Source organism: Physeter macrocephalus, chromosome 13 (assembly GCF_002837175.3).
Source record: "Physeter macrocephalus isolate SW-GA chromosome 13, ASM283717v5, whole genome shotgun sequence".
Taxonomy (NCBI): Eukaryota; Metazoa; Chordata; class Mammalia; order Artiodactyla; family Physeteridae; genus Physeter; species Physeter macrocephalus.
The window spans coordinates 71712530-71733026 of NC_041226.1; the positions used below are offsets into that span (position 1 = coordinate 71712530).

General features: G+C 40.2%; 1 protein-coding gene across 6 annotated transcripts in view; it reads right to left on the reverse strand.

Annotated features, from left to right (window-relative positions):
- The window catches only part of NALCN (sodium leak channel, non-selective), a 318984-nt gene that overhangs the window by 80658 nt on the left and 217829 nt on the right, over positions 1–20497 (reverse strand). For all 6 annotated transcript variants that reach the window (XR_003682527.2, XM_028497339.2, XM_028497338.2 and 3 more), the window contains one exon: positions 8240–8313. Coding sequence is in view for 5 of the 6 variants with exons in the window: in XM_028497339.2 (XP_028353140.1) it covers positions 8240–8313 (74 nt within the window). In the remaining variant the exon portion in view is untranslated. The remainder of the gene's footprint in view (positions 1–8239; positions 8314–20497) is intronic.

Sequence of the window (20497 nt, forward strand, 5' to 3'; positions counted from 1 at the left end):
GTTGCATAAACTGCATGAACCAATTTTTCTAGAGATATGTATTCTCCTATATTATTTACTACTTTACCCTTCAATGATAAAATAGTAAAAGAAAAACCTGTTCAAAATATCTCCTTGAATTTGTTAGGTAAAATTTAATAATAGCAGCTCTCCTAATCCATAGCACTATTACAATCACTTTGGGGGCTTACCTAAAAATAATCTACAAATCATATACTATGTCAATGAAATATATTTTGATTACCACAAATCAGGTACTACCTAGGAAAACATCTTTAGAATATGTTATTTTACTACGTAAGGTCATGGAGGTTGACTAGGCTTCTTTGTGGTGATCATTTCATAATATATACAAATCCCCGGGAATCATTATGCTGCATACCTGAAACTAATATATGTTATACGTTAATTGTAGCTCAATAAAACACATTTTTTCTAGAGTTCAAGGAAAGGAAGTTTGGTTGTTGAAAGCAAAAAAAAAAAAAAGTATAATTATTTTGTTTCAGTTAAGTTACATTTCGCCTCCTTGAAACTTTCACCGTTTTATGTTTTATTCAGATGCATGTATCCACAGATCTTATTGCCTCAGTTTATTGTTCTCTGAATACACTTAATTTCCATCCATCTACTTAGTCTTTATATCTCCAAATGGTCTTCCAAACAATCTACAAGAGTTTTTAAGTATCGGAAAAATCTTAATAAGGAAAATCAACAATTAGGCAGCCTTAACAGAGTCACAGATAAATATTTACAATAATATTTAATAAACTAAATATTTGATTAATATTTAATGATTTACTAGTAATATATTCATACTAATAATCTATGTATTTATATCTATAAATACAGTAACTATATTAACAAACATTTAATAAATCAGATAGTAATAATAGTTCATTAATAATGGCCTATTAATGCCCAATACTCTCTTTTCTTAAAACTTCAGGTTATTCTTGCCAATGGTCGTAAAAATTTGACCCAGTCTCAGCCGCCTCCTCGTCTTCAGGGTCTTCCCGGGCATCCCCTCCCACGGCTGGAGCACATCTCACCGAGCAGTTGGCAGGTCTGGCCCCCGGGCTCTGGGAATGCTGTGCATGCCTTGCTAGCCGTGCCCAGAACGCAGAGCTGCAGAGAACTCCCACGACCTTATCCAAAATTGCTGAACTGCTGCGCTAATGGACGAAACAATCATTTGAAAAGGAGAACTTGCCCCATAGGAAAAAGCAGAGTGGGTAAGAGGCCCGTGCTCAGCATCGTGAAGCGCTCTTAGACTCCCCGGTAATTTGCCCACTTCAGAGAACCGGCAGCTTGGGTCTAGACAAGAGAGGGCAGAATAAGAATGAACAGGCTCTTTCCCCTTTCCTCAAATTCCTCTGCTCACACAGCTAACGAAGTGCGCTGGAACAGGTGGCCTTCGGGGGGAATCTTTGGGATTTAACTTGAATTCCTCCTCTAGAAAACTCCTACGATCTCCTTGGTCTCTTCAACATCAGGTTCACCGTATCTTCCAGGGGAATATGACTTAGATGCTCACATGTCAGAGTAGAGCCCAGACGTCAGTTCATCTGTCCTAGACCCTGGGGAGAGAGAGCTGGCAGAACTGGGCCCTCGAAGAGGCCAGTGGACCAAGAGAAACACCCTCATTGAGCCTACAGCCCATGAAGGACCACCCCCAGCTAAGCCCTCATCCACCCCGAAGTTACGGAGCGCCAAAGGGATGTGCACGCCGAAGGTTCCAGGCAGGTATCACAACCCACGCAGAAGATGATGCTATGCTGTCTCAGCCCCAGCGGTCACCGATCTACCCGTGGTGCCCGCGACGGCACTTACAGCTTCTGTCCAGCTGCTCCCCGGCCCTGCTCACCAGCTGCTCTTAGCCAGTGATCTTGATTTAAATCTCCCCATGGCTCTGCCGGCTGCCAAGTCCATCAGGCTTGACTTCACCAACACCTGTGAGCCCCCCACCTCTCCCTTTGCTGGTTGTCCCTGAGAGATGCTGATCTCTACCTGTTTGACTAGGCTTCCTGCCAAAGCCTATGGAGGCTTCCCGCTTCTGAGATAGGGCTGTTTGATTTCCTGGTGCAGCCAAGCAGAATGGAGAACTTGACAGCTGCCCTTAGGACACTAGGACGATCACAGTTCTCCAAGCCCGGGACTTCCCGCCAGCCATCGGGGATGCCAACCTTGGCTGAGGAATCTATGTTGTTAGTTTGGGACTATATCCACCAATAAACATCCAGCAAACGATTTAAACAAATGATCTGATGATACCTCGAAGATGTTAGCCAGCCTAGCAAGGCTTAACTGAGTGTAAAGCCGCAGCAGATAGACTGCTTCCAGCTGGGTGAGCAAGAACCTTGGAATCAACCTGGACAAAGAGTACACCGATGTATCAAAAGCATTTTATGCCCCTCAGATCTAGTCTCTGCTGGGCAACAGTGGAGATTCTGCACCACGCCCTTGAGGATCAGCTTTGAAAGGTAACTGTCAACTGCCTGCCTCTCAGGGGCAGCTGTGGGTCTCCCCTAACTTATTGCCAATAATGAAAAATCACCTACAGATACCAACTCGTTTAATCCTCTCCTATAAGGCAGGGTTTAAAAATTTATAGACCCCATTTAACAGATGAGAAAACGGAGGTGCAGAGACATTAAGTAACTTGCCCAATGTCAAACATCCACGAAGTGATGGAGCCAGAATTATAACTCAGCTTGGCTACTGAGTTGCCAAGTGAGTACTTGATACACATGCTCACTTAACACCTACAGCCCTACTTGGCAGATGGAGAAGCTGAGCCTTCCCAAGAGTCACTGCTACTCAGGGCACTTAAAGCCAAGTGTGGTTGGCTGCAAATCCTGTCCTCTTTCCATTTCTACTACACCGACACAGCACGTTCTATGTGACTGGACCTGGGACAGGAATGAGGAGCCCTTTGTAGGTCAGTGTCAAGAAGGGCACAAAATTCCAGTCCAGAAATATACGTATTTGTAATCAATAAAAATGACTGTCTTAAAATGATGAGAAAAACTCACCAAACATATGTCATTATATATATAATTTTTTAATAGTACGTAGCATTCAACTAAATTCAAAAAATTATTAATGAAGTGTGTGGCAAGGAAAATTATGTCATAGATCCAGATATCAGAGTACAAATATCATACCAGACTGAGCATTCTAAAAGGTTATAAAGATCCATCCTAGCTAATGAGATGCTGATGGCAAACTACAAAAGGATGGCACTTTCTAAAATAATGTAAAATGTTTAATTATTTTATTCTGACATTTCTCTATGTATTCAGCCTAGCAGGAATGATAATGTATTTTTGTTCAATTTCAGGGCTCAAATTAGAGAAATCTCCGTAGAGGGAGTGATGCTTTTGAAACGCACTGCTCTTTGTTTTGATTTCATCTGATGTGATGTAAAGGTCACTGCCTTTTGAAGGAAGCTTTCTTTAGTGGAGCTGAATGGTGTAGATGAAGTCAAAATAAGAGTGAATTTAATAGCAACCCTGGATTTTATCATTTAGGTGGTGGGCCATCCTTTCTCACAATGCTCTCCAGATAAGTCTGGCCCATTAGTGCCAAATGAGTCACCTGCATTTACGCTTGCGACACTATTCTCAAGTTCTGTAAAAATGCCCTACTCTTGTTTCTCAGCAAAAGTGTTCCCATATATATCCAGAAGTTCATTTCAATTTTCAAAGCAGACAATTAATTTCAAAAAATAAGCAGAAGAACACAAATTAAACATGATTATGTGTAGAAATCATTTGTGGACTTGAACTTCCTGTTCCTAGGGAGGTATATAGCACACTCTTTGCTGGAATAATGCCAACCCTGTTTCAAATGAAAGATGGATATTTGGAAATGTGGGTCCCCTGAGAACTGAGACCCCTGGTAACCCCACAGCTTAATTATCAATACTAAGATTCAAGACCTCTCCATCAACATGACTTGAATATTCATTCCAGGAAATGAATGTCCAGGAATTTAAGGCCTTAACCATAAGTAATTTCATTGTTAGCTTCAGGAACTTTCCAAAAATCCACTCATCCGAGCTACAGAGTAATGGGCCATTTCCTTTCTTTAGACAACAGGTCACTAACTGGACAAACCAGTCACCGTCAGATTAACTGGTTCTCATCGAGACTCGGGCCAAGACTCTGCCCAAGTAGGCATCAATCCTAAATATTTTAAGAAGGCTGTTTCTAAAAATGAGTTGTATTTATTTTTTAAAGGTAATACATATATATGGTTAAAAATTCAAAAGGCACAGAATAGAACAGATTTCTGGAGTAGAGATGGCAGCCCAGAGTCACCATTTATTTTCACTCTTCTCAGAATCACCCCAAATCAAGAAGGTAAGTGAAAATCAGAAGTGCCAACTCCATCTCAATAGCTGATGACTGAACTGTCATGCCACAGAGGGTGGAAAGAGCATTGAAGGCAGTGGAGAGATGAAGGTGTGTCACCTCTTCCTCGTCCCCCACCCTGGGTGCTGCCCTCCCCCGAATAGTAATGGTTACCTGTCGATAATAACAAGTACTTGTTACTTGTATATCCTGAAGAGTCCTAAACTCTTTTTAAAAAATTGAGGTGTAAGTGACATATGACATTCGTTTCAGGTATACAACATAATGATCCAGTATTCGTACATATTGCAAAATGACCTAAACTCTTATATGAAGAATTCTGCCCAATCTCAACCAGACCTCCCCACTAAAAACACTTAAACTCAAACCCCCAACCTTATGAATAGCCACCGCTGACCTATCCCTTCTGAGACATTATTAAGACCGCTGAACTGGTGGTTTCCCTCACATAATAAGTATTAACATTTCACTTTGCTTCATCAACAGATAATTCAGATGACCTTTTGGGGCAGCCTACACCACAAAGGCAGATGAGAAAACGGGGGCTCAGATAAGTGAGTAGCTTAAGGTTATAGAAGAGCAGAGCCAGACGCTGGTCCAGGCCTCCCAACACTCAGTCCGGTATCCTGTGTTACACCTGGGGGGCCCTGAAGATCATCTCCTCCAAACTTTAAATTTAAATAATTTCCCTGTTTATACAACAGTCCTCCAGATACCTGACATCTGGGATGTGTTTTGTATTATTTTCCCCAAATATTTGTTATTTTTTAAAAAGTTATTTCTAAGACACTAGTATGTGACTAATGCCCACCAGTGATGGACTTGCCCAAACGTTCCAGCTCAGGTCTTCTTTCCATGCCTCCCTGGGGAGGAACCTCTTGGATGAAACTAAAGACTATAAGTCTGTGAAAACAAAACACTTAGGAAAATCAAGAGTGACAGAAACAAGTCTCCATCGGACCTCCCTTTTGTATCCAGGCAGCCCCATCTATGAAGATATCGAGTCTGCATCTCCTGGTCTTAAAGTTCTTTCCTTCTTTCAAAGCCTCCTTTCAAAATGCAGAGGGTCAAGGGAGGGGCGACTTCTCCCCCAGCTTTATTGAGGTATAACTGACAAATAACATTGTGTACATTTAAGGTGTACAACACGATTTGATATTCATATATATTGTGAAATGAGTACCACAATAAAGTTAATTAACACGTCCATCTCCTCAGTTACTGTTTTTTGTACTGTTTTTGTGTTTGTGTGTGTGTGTGTTTGTGTGTGTATGTGTATGTGGTGAGCACACAAGATCTACTCTCTTCGCAAATTTTAAGTATACAATCCAATATTATTAACTTCAGTCACCATGCTGGACGTTAAGATCTCCAAAACTTAAAACTGGGAACGTGTATCCTTTGACCAACATCCCCTCGTCTCTCCTACCTCCCAGCCCCTGGCAATCCCAAATCTCCTCGCTGTTTCTAGGAGTTTGACTTCGTTTTTAGATTCCACATGTAAGTGACATCATATAGTATTTGTCTTTCCGCTTCTAAGTCACCCGGTAGAACTTCCTTAACAGAGAGAAAGGGGAGGCCTGGGTCGGTGGGAGCACGGAGACCCTGGGAGAGTGCTGGAAACCTTCCTTCCTCTCCAATTTGTGTAGGGCTATTTGAACCATTGGCCCCAGGTGACTGTAAATGTTTTCCTTTTCTTTTTAATTTCTCTTCTCCTCTCTTTTTTTTTCTCTTTTAGTTGTTGTTGTTGTTTCTGCTCAGGTACTCATAAATTTTCTCTTTTTAAAACCACTTCTGTACTTTTAAAAATCAACAACTAAATGTTCCACTCGTAATGTCAGTTAGCAGTAAAGGATGTACTTTCTAGCATTATTGTAAATGTGCTTTAATATAACTTTGAGAAAATATTGGGGAGTCTCATCCATCCAATCCATTCAATGTTATGACCCTGCACACCCACAAAGCTAGTTTTTATTGCCAACCCAATCAGCGAATCTGTCAGAAGTCTGATAGTTATTTTTCAATTCAAATAACATGTTAACACAGGCGCTTGTGACATCCATGTATTGCTAAGGCCTAACGCTATGGCAGATGAATTCTTGGAAGGAAGTTTTCCAAAAATCTGTTGCTTGGATGGACAATAAGGTGCTGCCGATGGGGCCCTCGTCCTGGGAAAGCCATGCGGGAACAGCCGCTGTGTTTGGCCACCCAGAGGGCTGGACATCTCAGATCAGCGCACCCTAGAGCTTCACCTTTCTTTTGTAAACTGGGAGAAGGTGAGTAGGAAAGGTGGTGGAAAAGGGAAAGTGGAAGAGCAAGTTTAAGAAAGAGTTCATAGGAACGGGGGTGTATGGAGGTCACCTCCTTCCAAGGGTCCCTGTCTGCCTCTGCTCTGAAGGTCTCTGGGAACCTCTAGGGCACCTTCTGGAAACTTATTCTGGGCAGGTCAGTAAGGTCACTTGATTCCTTATTTGGCAGGTAGACTCTGGATATTAGGATCTCCTCGTGGGTGGTTTCTGGTTCCTGGGGGTGAACCAGAAATCCAGCACCCAGCTCATGACCTGTTTTGTGTGAGCAGGGAGAGTCTTCAAGACCCTAGGGACTGACTGTGCCATGAACGTGTCTAGTACAATTCCATCTGGATAAAGAACCTGGAGGACCACGTAGTGTTTGAGGCCAGCCTCGTGGTGTTATCTGTTGGTAACGCCAGGATTGAGCCAGTTGGAAGCAAAGTGAAGTTGGTTCACAGGTGGTTACATTTGCTTAGCAGCTTTCCTTTCTCTATTTCAATGAGATCTTTCAGTTTCATCTCATCATATTCTTCGGTGATAATATCTAAGCCCCAGAAATATTTATTCTCATCTCATAGAAGGGACTCCAACACACACTCAACTGTATGCATGAATCATCAGCCAACATAAAGAATAAATACACAGAATCCTGTCTCGATGAGTTAGGATTGTTTCTGGCATACAAATTTCAGGTAGTGTTACCAAGTCAAAATAGTTTCTCAAATCATATCTATTAGCCTTATTTCCTCATTCCAGTTATCCAGGTTATAGTGATAGAGATTCTGGCAAAATGCTTTCATGACTACTCTTAATAACTCAGGTGGAGTAGAAGAGAATCAAACTCCTTCTCTTTAGCACAATTTGGACAGGGCTTCCTACTATGAATTTATCTATTCACCTTGTCAGCCATTCCACCTCCAGCTCCAATATTTAGGTGTATTTCTTATACATGTCTATGTAATACAGGAACCAAAAAATTATATTCCAAATACTTATGCATTTTTATAATGATCATGTTACTTTATATTAAAACATAGTCTTATAAAATACCCTTAAGTAGCTAGCTTAATTTTCCTTTCTGATACTTCAAGGCAGATTTTAGAAAGTAGCATTAAAATTATGTGCTTATGCTTATTTTATAAGCATTCTAAAATGGATATGCTTTTGATTCTTATAGATTTTAAATACATTTATTTTTAATAAATTAAAAAGCTTTCCCTTTTACCATTTTTCCCTTAGATTGTGATTTGTCTTTTAGAGATCACAAAAGACAAAATCTGTAAAAATAAAAGTTATTTTCATCTTTCTGGAAATGTTTATACTTATAATTTATGTTTAAGTGCATGAAAGAGAAAAAATGGCTGACTGAGCTAATAAAATATTACTTTTTCAGGAGAGACGTTAATGATGTGTTTGACATTATTTTTAAGTACATAGTTACCCAAACCTACTCTGTAGCAGAAAGTATATATTGATACTCAGAAAATTAGTTCATTATTTTAAAAAAAGCTCCTTTTTGCTTAACTTAATCCTATTTGTATTTAAATATGTATCAGTGTTAAACGATGTTACCTTAAAATTTTAGTGACTGCGGTCTCCTTTTCTAGAAGGTTCCTTGCCCTGATGCTGAAGACAGACTTGCGAAGCTGTAAAATCATGAGTGTGACTTTAGTTTCAGAATGTAAAGGGGAGAGGGAGGAGATATGGGGATATATGTATACGTATAGCTGATTCACTTCGTTATAAAGCAGAAACTAACACACCATTGTAAAGCAATTATACTCCAATAAAGATGTTAAAAAAAAAAGAGTGAAAGGGGAAAAACACTGACAAATCATTACACACACAAAACAGAGAACACTATGAAAACCATACACATGAATTTTTTCATCATATGATTGATTCTATCGTTTAATTTTAATTTCTATCTTTACTTTTATTTGAATAGAACTGCAAACAAGCTTGTGAGGCCACGTGTCACAGCTTTGGGGGTGACACACTGGCTATGCTCATTGGTAGTAATGTCTCCTTACATCCAAATAGGGTTTTCAGTTTCCAAAGAATTTAATGTTGCAATGACTACTGGACCCTTATTGCCGTCGTTTAGTAAAATGTTGTCTAATCCACATTACAACTGATTCTGGGACCCAATACTAACCTGAATGATGAGTTTAAGAATTGTTTTGCCTATAGACATAGAGAAAAATGAGACAAACTTTCAAGGTTTCTTCCTCCTTGGCGACAATGAAATTAACCCAGGAAAAAGGACTAAGAAAAGAAAATCCTGGAGGCTGGCTACAAACCAGAAGATACACTCCACAGACTCATCTCTGTCCTGCTTGATAGTTACAGAAGTAAGATTGGTGACAGGTGTACAGGGATCCAGGGTGGGCAGGAAATGGGCAGAGAAAGAAGAGAGAGACAACACCAGCCTGGGAAGATTCAGTAACTAGGAAGTGTAGCTGCAGACCTCAGATACTTGGACAATGTCCCGTTCATTTTGATCAATAGATTAGACTAGATTTCCTGAGCACTTAGTATGATTTTAGTGACTATTGGAGAGTCATGAGATTATCAGTAAAAAGCAGGGTACAGTAGCTAGTAAAATGCTAGGTGCTATGCACCATAGAAAAGATAAGGGGGGCTGTAGGGCTCTGGGTCGGGGAGAACTAGGTGTGTCTCAAATAGTTAGCAAAGACTTGATTGAAGAAGAAGAAGTCGTATTGGGCCTTGAAGGAGAGTTAAGATTGCTACAAGCGAAGGAAGCAGTGGGTGAAGGACTAAAGCTGGAAATGTGCACAGGGCAGATTCACTTGGTGCAAACTACCTGCGCAAGTGCTGAGCTAGGCGGTCCTTTCAGCAAGGAGAATGGAGGAGACACTTTCAAACAAAGTTGAGGGAGGCAAATCAAGCAGGAGACAGAATAACTCTGTATTCAGAAAAAAACAGACCATCCAGTTTCTCTTGAACAAGAGATGGGTAACTTGAGGTACAAAGTCACAGAGCTCCAATCTGCAAACAAACCTGTAAACGAATGCTATAATGTCAACCCCTGTGGCCATATTTTTGCCAGAGCTGGGAAAGTGCTGGTCACCACACCACAGCTGACAACCCACACAGCATCATCACCAGCAAGAGAACTTTCCTGTTTCACAGCAAATCTGTAACGAAGGGAAGGGATCACTGCACACACTGGCAATCTCCCTCATGTGAGGAGAGGCGGTACACTCTTTTTCTCCAATAATGAAAAACTGAGCTGGTTTCATTAGTCACTAGAACTCTTGGAAGAATAAATTAATGTGTAGATAAGGAAACAACAGTGGAAGTCTTTTCTTTTTTTTTTGAAATTATATTTTCAGGGTGACACACAAAAGGCTGTTTACCACGACCGAATCATGAAACCTTCTTACATCTTCTCTCCTCTGCTGACGAGTGACTTTGTGCGTTGACTGAACCTCCCCGAGGTGACAGCACACCTCCTGCGGAACATTGTTTAGAGTCACTTTGGAGACAGAAGACTCAGCTGAAAGTGCTCCCCAGTTATGAAAGGGCCCAGGCTACAGAGGCCCCGGGAAGGCAAGTTTCAGGAGAGAACTGTGGATCCCACGCTTGCTTCATCTTCAAAGGACAAAGACAGGCCTTAGCAGTCTTTCCTCTAGTGTAAAGGTGATGGTCTGAACTCAATCACCCGGCTTCTGCCCCTGTAATTGGGCAGCTGACACTTACAACAGTGTTCTTCACGTTGGGAAAAACCTTTGCAGACACTGGGGACATCATGTGTTGTACTGTTTCCAAATTACTTCTTGCACTGCACACGGTTTCTAAAGGGCTTCCAAATCTCCTTTGTCCTAAACTTGAACCAGGTAAAACAGAATATGCTATTAATCTGTACCAAGGAGTCCTTGAAAACTGCTTTTGTAACTAACAACAGAATAAGTAGAAGAATAAACACTGTAATAGAATAACTTCAATTCAGGTTTGGGATATTCTTGAAAGAAGAAAGGAGATATCTATAGCTATCTCTCTACCTAATCTACCTACCTACCTACCTGTATTTGATAGCCTTGATATGTCTTTAGAAACTGTTCTTTCTGCTGGTAAATAAAGAAGGGCTGTAGTGACTAACTAGTTCTCCTATTTCTTTAGTAAAGCTTCGCACAGTTCTTTCAGCCGACAGCAGCAGCTACACTGCTCTGCAGTGCCCTCTTCTGGCTCCAGAAGATACTGACAGGACCTGAAATGATCAAAGCACTTAAGGAATTACAGTTTATGAAAGGTGTAACTGTTCATTCTGGATATAAACCTATCAGAAATGCAGGACTTAAAAAGAAGGGTATGGGTGACATATTTACATAGCATTTGAATTGAAAAAAATAAAAGATTAGTTGAAAAGCCTCTTTCTTTGGGTGATTTTATATTTGTAAATCTGATTCATTCAGCTCCACAAGATAACTGTTCCGTGACTGAATTAATAATCAAAAACAAATACATTAAATTTAAATGTTCAAACAAAAACATAAGTGATTTTTTTTAAGTCTTAAAATTTTAATTTAAAAGATCGTCCCAGAATTGTGCACTTGAACATAGAATTCAAGACCCTGGAACTTCGAATCATTTTGCATAGAGTTATCTGTGGTTGAATACATTGGAGCTGAAGGGCATAGCAATGGAGGGGTCTAGCCAATTTTCTGGCACTGCCTTTAGGTGTTTTAATCTGCAGGTTCCTCTTTTTTTCCCCCTTACAGTTGAAGACCCAGGGCCATTTGACCCACAGCTTCCTGGAGCCTGGATTTTGCTAAGTGTACATTCATGGTATAGTTCACCATGTTCTTCTGTCCTCTGTACTTTCTGCAAATTGGCAACTGGATTCTGAGTTTCATCACACTCAGGTTTGATCAGAATGCACATCATGTCTGGTTGTCCCTCTTTTTGTGATGTTAACAGTATTGATATTCGTTGCTTAGATGATTGATTCACCCAGTTTGTAAAATTGTCATTTCTTTTTCATTTATTAGTTGGATTATTTTTATAATGAGGTACCTCCCCACATGTATTATTTGGTTACTCAGTAGTTCAATTCATAAGGAGAAGGCAAGATACATGCTTGATTCTTTTCCTGTCTATAGGATAGCATTCCCTTCCTGATTCTCTTTTTCTTGTAACTTTTGTAGGGAACTTGACTTTGATGATTTTCGGTTGCTCATTTTCATGCAAAATTTGTTTTCCTGCATTTCCAATATTTCTCTCCTAACTTCAGAGCTTCCTCTTCTGTTAGAATACAGGGATCAAATGTGGCAGCTTTCTTTCTGGGATTTCCCGGCTCTGTTTACACTCCCCCCTGACACTACCAATTTTATCTGGATCTGCTTTCCTTTATCACTCTTGTTATTTTTATTTATTTATTTTTAGATGTTGGAAGTAGGAGTTTATTAATTAATTAATTTATTTTTGCTGTGTTGGGTCTTCGTTTCTGCGAGAGGGCTTTCTCTAGTTGTGGCAAGCGGGGGCCACTCTTCATCGGGCCCTTCTCTAGTTGTGGCAAGCGGGGGCCACCCTTCATCGCGGTGCACGGGCCCCTCACTATCGCGGCCTCTCTTGTTGCGGAGCACAGGCTCCAGACGCGCAGGCTCAGTAGTTGTGGCTCATGGGCCTAGTTGCTCCGCGGCATGTGGCATCTTCCCGGACCGGGGCTCAAACCTGGTTCCCCTGCATCGGCAGGCGGACTCTCAACCACTGCGCCACCAGGGAAGCCCACTCACTCTTGTTATTTTTGATTCCACTCCTGGATGTTTTTCTGTTTCTTTAATTAATTAATTAATTTTTGGCTGCGGGCTTCTCTAGTTGTGGCACACGGGCTTAGTTGCGGTATGTGGGATCTTAGTTCCCTGACCAGGGATCGAACCTGGGCCCCCTGCATTGGGAGCATGGAGTCTTAACCACTGGACTGCCAGGGAAGTCCCCTGGATGTTTTTCTTTAGTGTAGAGGGAAGAGGGTGTTTGCCTGTTCCCAGAAACATCTGATGCCCTGCAGCTAACCTTGGCTTCTTCCCTACAGTGCTGTGCATATTGACTGAATGTTTGTGTCCCCCCAAAATTCATATGTTGAAGCCCTAACCCCAGTGTGATGATATTAGGAAAGGAACCTTTGGAAGGCAGTTAGGTTCAGATGAGGTCATGAGGATAGAGCCCCTACGATGGGCTTCCTAAGAGGCAGCAAGTGTCCTGTTGCTGGCGATCAATAAAGATCTTAGTTCCCTGACCAGGGATCGAACCTGGGCCCCCTGCATTGGGAGCATGGAGTCTTAACCACTGGACTGCCAGGGAAGTCCCCTGGATGTTTTTCTTTAGTGTAGAGGGAAGAGGGTGTTTGCCTGTTCCCAGAAACATTTGATGCCCTGCAGCTAACCTTGGCTTCTTCCCTACAGTGCTGTGCATTATTGACTGAATGTTTGTGTCCCCCCAAAATTCATATGTTGAAGCCCTAACCCCAGTGTGATGATATTAGGAGAGGAGCCTTTGGAAGGCAGTTAGGTTCAGATGAGGTCATGAGGATAGAGCCCCTACGATGGGCTTCCTAAGAGGCAGCAAGTGTCCTGTTGCTGGCGATCAATAAACTGCTTCATAAAACTTCCCTTTGCAAAAGAAGTACACATATGTTAAGCATTATTAATGAAATAGAGCAAGGGATGGCATTTTGCAGTGATGCATTTGCCTGAGCTAAGATAAAGCAGTGACAAAAGTTCACAGAAAATAAGACATGTCACACCAAAAGGCATTTAGATTTAATTACAAACGTAATTTGCAAAATGTTTAATTCAGAGAAAAAATCTGTTTTTATCTTTATTATCTCTTTCTTCCTGCTGTTTTAGTGTTTTGTTGGTTGATATTCTTCTAATTACCTGAGTTGAATACTTGGAAGATTAATGTCAACATTTATTCCTTTATTAAATATGCATTCAAGGCTATGATTTTCCCTCTAAAAATGTCTTTAGCTACTTCTCATAAGTTTGATATATATTATGTTCATTATTTTTCAGTTCTAGATACTTTTTATTTCCATTGTGGTGTCTTCTATACTCCCTCAGTTATTTGGAAGTGGTTTTAAAATTTTTAAATGTGTAGGTGATTTTTGTGGTTGTTATTTGGTTTCTAATTTTATGTTGGTCAAATAATTCCTTCTCTGAGATACTGATCTGGTTTATATTCAGAATTCCTTTGTGGTGTAGTAAGTGGTCATGTTCTATAAATCATTCATGTGTTCTTGAATCAGAATGTATATTCTTTAGTCATTGAATGAAGAATTGTATAAATGGCCATAACATGAAACTGGTAAACTGCATATTTCAAATCCCCTAAATCCTTATTCATTTCCTCGGCTGTCTGATCATGTGTTGAGGTACTATATTACACATTTTAAATTTAATCTTCAAATTAATCTTCATAGGTAGTATTATTATCTCTTTTTTACAGATGGGAAATCTGAGGTTCATAGAAATTAGGTTGTCTAAAGTTACCCAGATAATAAATTGCAGAATTATGATTAGAGTTCTGGATTGTACAGCTTTTCACTACATCATGATGTCTATGTAAAATGTCACAGTGTTTGAAAAGTATTTAACAAAGCAGTATTAAAAAAAGAAGTATAAAAAAAGAATTTTCCAAGCTATACTGTAATAAAACATTGTCTGCTTGACTTGGAAGATTTGGTTTGCACATATAACATGCTCTTACTTCTCCCAACTCCTAATACAAAATCTAAACTAGCCAATTTTTTTTCTTTGTTCTATATATCCATAATTGATTTTCATAAGAACAATGCTGAAGCATGAAAAGAGATCAATGACCTTTCTAACCCATTAGAGCCAGGATGGTTTATAAGATTTATATTTTACATTTATTGAATCCTTAAAATCAGGGATCCATCATAACTTTTAGTTAACCAGAACATTAATTCAATTTATTCAATCCCCTGGGAGTAACCACAAACCTATCAGGGAATATTAGATTCCTTTGGGATGCTCCATGCTTAGATCTAAAGAATCATCTTTCACTCTAGTGACCTTCAAAATGAAGCCATTAATATTTATTTGAGAAAGAAAACCACAAACATTATAAATATTCAACTAACTTTTCTGATTTGGAGTTGTTAACAGTACATTTCTGTTGCTAAGTGGGAAAAAGTTTGAGAGGCCTTATTTTTCTTTTCTCACTTTGAAAATATTAACAGATTGATATTAAATGGGAGAGAATTTATAAAAACATACGACCATTAAGCTCCAAATCATGGTCCAGTGAACAAGGCTTGATGAATGTCATTTCTGCTGGAAAGGTATAGTGTAATTATTATAACGAGCCACTTTATTGAATAAGTCTCCCACATAAAACACAGTAATTGGAACTGAGCAATTACTTAAAATTACACAGGTTGAAGGTGGTACCTCATTTATCTGTATTTGAATTTTTCATGCACCTGTGAACTGCAAATTAATCCCAAAGTGCATACGACAGGATCCTGTGCATGGCAAGATGTTTCCATAAAATAAAATTTTTGCAGAATTGACATTATGCTTAGAAAGAGAGAATTTTAAAAACGTGATTAGTGTTGGTGGCAGCAAGATTAAAATAGTCCTATTACAATGTATATAAAGGTGAATACCATTGTATTAGGAAGGTGTGTTAGGAAGGTTTGAAATGTCTTAGAATGTGACTTTTGTAAAAAGGGAGTTTTAGATGATGGGTCAAGATTTCTGATCTTAAGTTATTTCAACATGATAAATTCTGAATCCTGAGAAAATACCAGGCAGGAAAGTTAAAAATATATATAAAGATGTACGTGTACAAGCGCATGTGCAGACATGTGCACACACACACACACACACACACAAACCTCCCAAATCTTTACTCCTCCTTTGGGGTTCAGGGCACCCCATACATGTCAGTCCCTGCTGTGTGTGAAACATCTTTTTGTCTTTCTGTGAATTCCACTAGATCATAAGCTCCATACGATAAGGATGGTGTATTCCTTGTCCACTACATTTTCCTCCAGTCTAGCACTGTGCATAGTTCATTTCTGAAATATATTGAAAGAATGAATAAATATCTTAATATTAAAAGATAGCTCTCGGGGCTTCCCTGGTGGCGCAGTGGTTGCGCGTCCGCCTGCCGATGCAGGGGAACCGGGTTCGCGCCCCGGTATGGGAGGATCCCACGTGCCGCGGAGCGGCTGGGCCCGTGAGCCATGGCCGCTGAGCCTGCGCGTCCGGAGCCTGTGCTCCGCAACGGGAGAGGCCACAACAGAGGAAGGCCCGCATACCACAAAAAAAAAAAAAAATAAAATAAAATAAAATAAAATAAAATAAAAGATAGCTCTCTCTGTGTTCTACCTTTTTTTTTTCTTATGAAGTGAATCCTTAAAATAACAGATGTGAAGCAGGTAAAAATTACAAAGGAGGACTGCTTATTTTGAAATGCCTCTATTCACTTGAGATATAGGACAGTCTTGTAAAACGAGAAACTAAATGATTGGAAACTTCATTGGCTTGGTTTTTTGGCACTTGAATTTTTTTTTTTTTTTTTTTTTTTGTGGTATGCGGGCCTCCCTCTGCTGTGGCCTCTCCCGTCGCAGAGCACAGGCTCCGGACGCGCAGGCTCAGCGGCCATGGCTCACGGGCCCAGCCGCTCCGCGGCATATGGGATCCTCCCAGACCGGGGCGCGAACCCGGTTCCCCTGATCGGCAGGCAGACGCGCAACCACTGCGCCACCAGGGAAGCCCTGGCACTTGAATTTTATGAGTGTGCTTTAGTCACTAATGCTTGTCATTGCAGAGTTGGTCAAATCTCCAACAACTTATATCTCAGCTAAACTAGTATAATAACTGATGAGGCAAAGCATGAGGGGAAAACATTATCTTCAGTTACAGAAAAAAATTAGATATGTTTATATATAGTGCTAACTGGTAATAAAATACAATACATGCTAGGGAGATTTAGATTATATAAGTAAAAAACAAAATGACTTCGTGGTTATAGTTCATATAAACAGAAAGACAAAGACTGAAAATCTGCAGAGATTAAAAAAAGATGAGTGGATTTACGATTCTGGGAGAAAATGCCAGATGCTTTTAACCAAGCAGCTGTTTGTGAATTTAAAATCCCTGGCACTCTGATAGTACAAGGAGCAGCTCTTGGTCTCCAATTACAATTCAATTGTATTTGAACTTCAGATCCAAAGAACAAGAATGTCAGAAGAAGCACCAACTATAACACATTGAGACTTAATGGAAAATACAATTTATAAGTACGACTATACTCAAAGGGGAAGCATGTTTAAAAAGTAGAGCAAAATGTAAATTTCAAAGATAGGTTTAGCTGCAACCTCAGCTCTCCCAGACCTGTTTTGGAGACTGTACCGAAAACACTTGATCAAAAGCCTTCGATATTATGTATAAAAGATGCTTAATCCTAGACTGATTTACTTCTGACCCCCAATAAATGTGCACCTAAGGAATGCAAACAAATTACATATAAGTCCAAACTAAAAATGATCACACAATTAAATATTCTGAAAAAAAAATCATTGATAGGGAATTCCTACTCTCGTGTTAGTTGAAAGCAGCAAAATGTGTTTTTAACCCATAACCCAGCACACTGCATATAAAAGTCCTCTAGAAATGATTGTCAAATGAAGACTGTGCACATAAATGCAGACATATTTTAATTTGAGCTCACAAACGTACTGCAAAGATCAATAAAAATGAAAAAAAAGTCGTCATTTAAATGATGCATCTCCATTATTACTGTGAATAAGTGGGCAACCAATTACCTGCTAAAGCATTTGTATGCTAAAGAGAGAAGTGGTAGGGTTTTCATACTGGGTTTGATGGACACACTTCTTCCCTCCCTGGGACCACACTACTTTGTATTTTTGCGATACAGCTTCGGGTTAGGGGTAGTAACATGTAATCTGCCACTCTTCTCCTAGAGATGTGTCTTGAATGGCACTGCAGAGATGCTAAGCTATTATTTTAGAAAATTCTTGCAGAAGAGTAGAAAGCCCAAAAGACGAAAACAGGCTATTCTCTTTTTTTAAAGTGAGTTAACGTTCATCCTGGAAATTACAGATCAGGCTGAGCAACTTGCTACATGTGGAGTTACTGGAACAAACCATCAAATACTCTATGATTATGTAGAAAATTATAAAATGCTGTATGACAATCAACAAGGCTTTGTGAACAGCAAACCCTTCCAGAACAATTTAATTTACTTCTTGAGGCTAAGACACTAGGTAGGCACGGGGGTTGCAACTGAAATATCATCAAAAATCAGACTAAAAGAAAATCAGGCGTGTGGACAGTAAGGAAAATAAATCAGTAACTAATATACTGTGCTCAACTAGACTGTTACATCTGAAGGTTAATTTAAGTAAAAGTAATTTTTCTGGATTGATGAATATGTCTATTTGCTGAATCTGACTTCATGGCATGGTTTAATTAAAGTAACTTTTTTCTTTTTTCTTTTTTTTTTGGCTGTGCCGTGTAGCTTGCAGGATCTTAGTTTCTCAACCAGGGATTGACCCCGGGCCCAGGCAGTGAAAGCATCGAGTCGTAACCACTGGACAGTCAGGTAAGTCCCTAAAGTAACTTTTCTTATCTGGTTTGATAGGCACATATCATACGCTACGCCAGGTGCAATGCTAAGCATTTAACATATATTATTTAATTCTCACAACAAACCTTAAAAATAAGAATTATCTCTGTTTATAAATGAGGATTGGAACCTACATCATGTAATCAGTTACTGGTCTTAATGACTATTCTATTCTGCTTCTCACAATCAGTTACATTAAGGAGATCATGCTGTCCATGTTTTCCACATGTTTCCCTCCCTGCTTGGAGCAATTTGTCCTCTGTGGCTCAGTCTTCCTTCTCCTGCAGGAAGGACTTAGGGGGTTCTGTCTCATGCTCCTGTAATAGTTTTTACTTTCATCCATTCCCACGTGTTTCTCCCCATTAGACTAAAAGATTCTAAAGGGCATAGTTCACATCTCACTCACTGCTGAATTCCCATAGCCCAGAAGGGTGCCAGACGACTAAGAGGTGCTCCATAAATGTTTGTTGAATGACTGAGTGACCGTTAAAGACTTATGGAAATGTAAAGGGTAAACAAAACACAGTAATTACTTTTTTTGTTTTCCTCCTCATTTTGTACACGTGTTAGCTATTAATTATGAAGGCTTACTATGGAAATTTCTATGTGTTTAGCAGAAAAGAGACAGGTAAGAGAGAGAGAGCAGACATTGCTCTACTGTTGGAGAAATAAATCCTCACTGTTCTTTGTCATATGGGTTCTGATTACTGTTCTGAGAAGTGCAGGGATACAAGGGGGTGACTGGGACAGCCCTCACCTCTCCATCTGTCTCACGCTGATGTGACTCTGTGATGGGCCCTCAAGTTCCCCAGACACGGCAGACTCTGACCCCAGAAGTGGCTCCCCAGTCAAGACAGCAGGGCAGAAAGACCAGGGAGGTCCGTCAGAGACAGAGAGAGTCCTTAGATCCAACCACAGCAGAAACCTTGACGTTGATGAGATGATTCACTTGAGGACAGAGTGAGCTGCTTCTATTAACAGGGTTACTGGAAAGCCAAGTTCACATCTCAGTTTATGTAAGCACTCTACTTAAGGAATTGAGGGTTTAATTCCAATAATACAGAGGGAAAAAATGAGTAGAAAACCACTGCCCGATTCCCTTCTGCTTGGAAACTAGTAAGACTCCTCTGAAGATCTGCAGGTTTACCCTTTAATCAGGAGGAAAGGGGACCCCTTGAAGATGCCCACGGGGGTGCAGGGGAGTGGAAAGGGAAAGAGGTGTGGGAATTGGCGCTTGGGAATGCCTTTTCTGTGGGGTTTGGAAGCACACCCCAAGGGAAAAGAGGGACCACACTGTTTGCTGTCTTTTTCCTTTAGGATCTGAGCAAACCACACAACGGCTTTAAGGATGTTACAGTTTTGTTTGCTCATTGCTTACAGAGAAGGACAGGTATTTTAAACTGTGTGATAAAGGTAATCAGACAGGTCTATTTTTAAGAACATGGTCTCTGCAAAGTGAGGTTGCCATGGGAATTCCTTACAGTTGTTCAAAGCCAGGGTATTTACTTGAGAAAATCTTGCCTAACATGTGCTTTTGTGTTTCCACGTTGCTTAATCAAACAACTCCACCTCCACCCCTCCTGGCTTCTGTGGTCAGGTTTTCCCCTTAACTTGTGATGTCCAGGTTCCCGGGGACTCAGTGTTTTCCTTGGCAAGAGAAAAGTGAGTCCCTCTAGTATAGAGGGTGTCAGAAGTTTCTTCCTGACAGGCAGTCGTTAAGAGAAAACTTTTATTTTATTGCTCCTTTGTTCACATTATGAGAATCACCAAAAGCCAGCCTCTCTTTTTCTTTTGATTTCTTACTACTCTTTGGGGAAGACAGCCTCTGTCTGCAGGGGGCCGGGAGACTTTCTTCACGCAGAGTGAAGGACCTTGCTGTCCACTTGATAATGACTGTCATTTCCAAAGGCAACTGGTATGTAATAGAAATTTGCAAGTGCTTCCCGAAAAATAATTTATCAGGGGAGCTAACAGTGGTGTGGTCTCTGTTCAGGATTTTTCTCGTGTGTTTGTGTATTTTTGTTTTTAAGTGGCTTCGGGGTTTCTTAAGAAAAATGAAAAAGGCTTTTGCCATATTTAAAAATACAGATCCCTGACTGCTTTCTCCTCAATTCCTACTTCCCTTAAATCCTTACCATTGAAATTCATTGCGTGGAATTCTCTGTTTTGGGTTTCCCTGGCCCA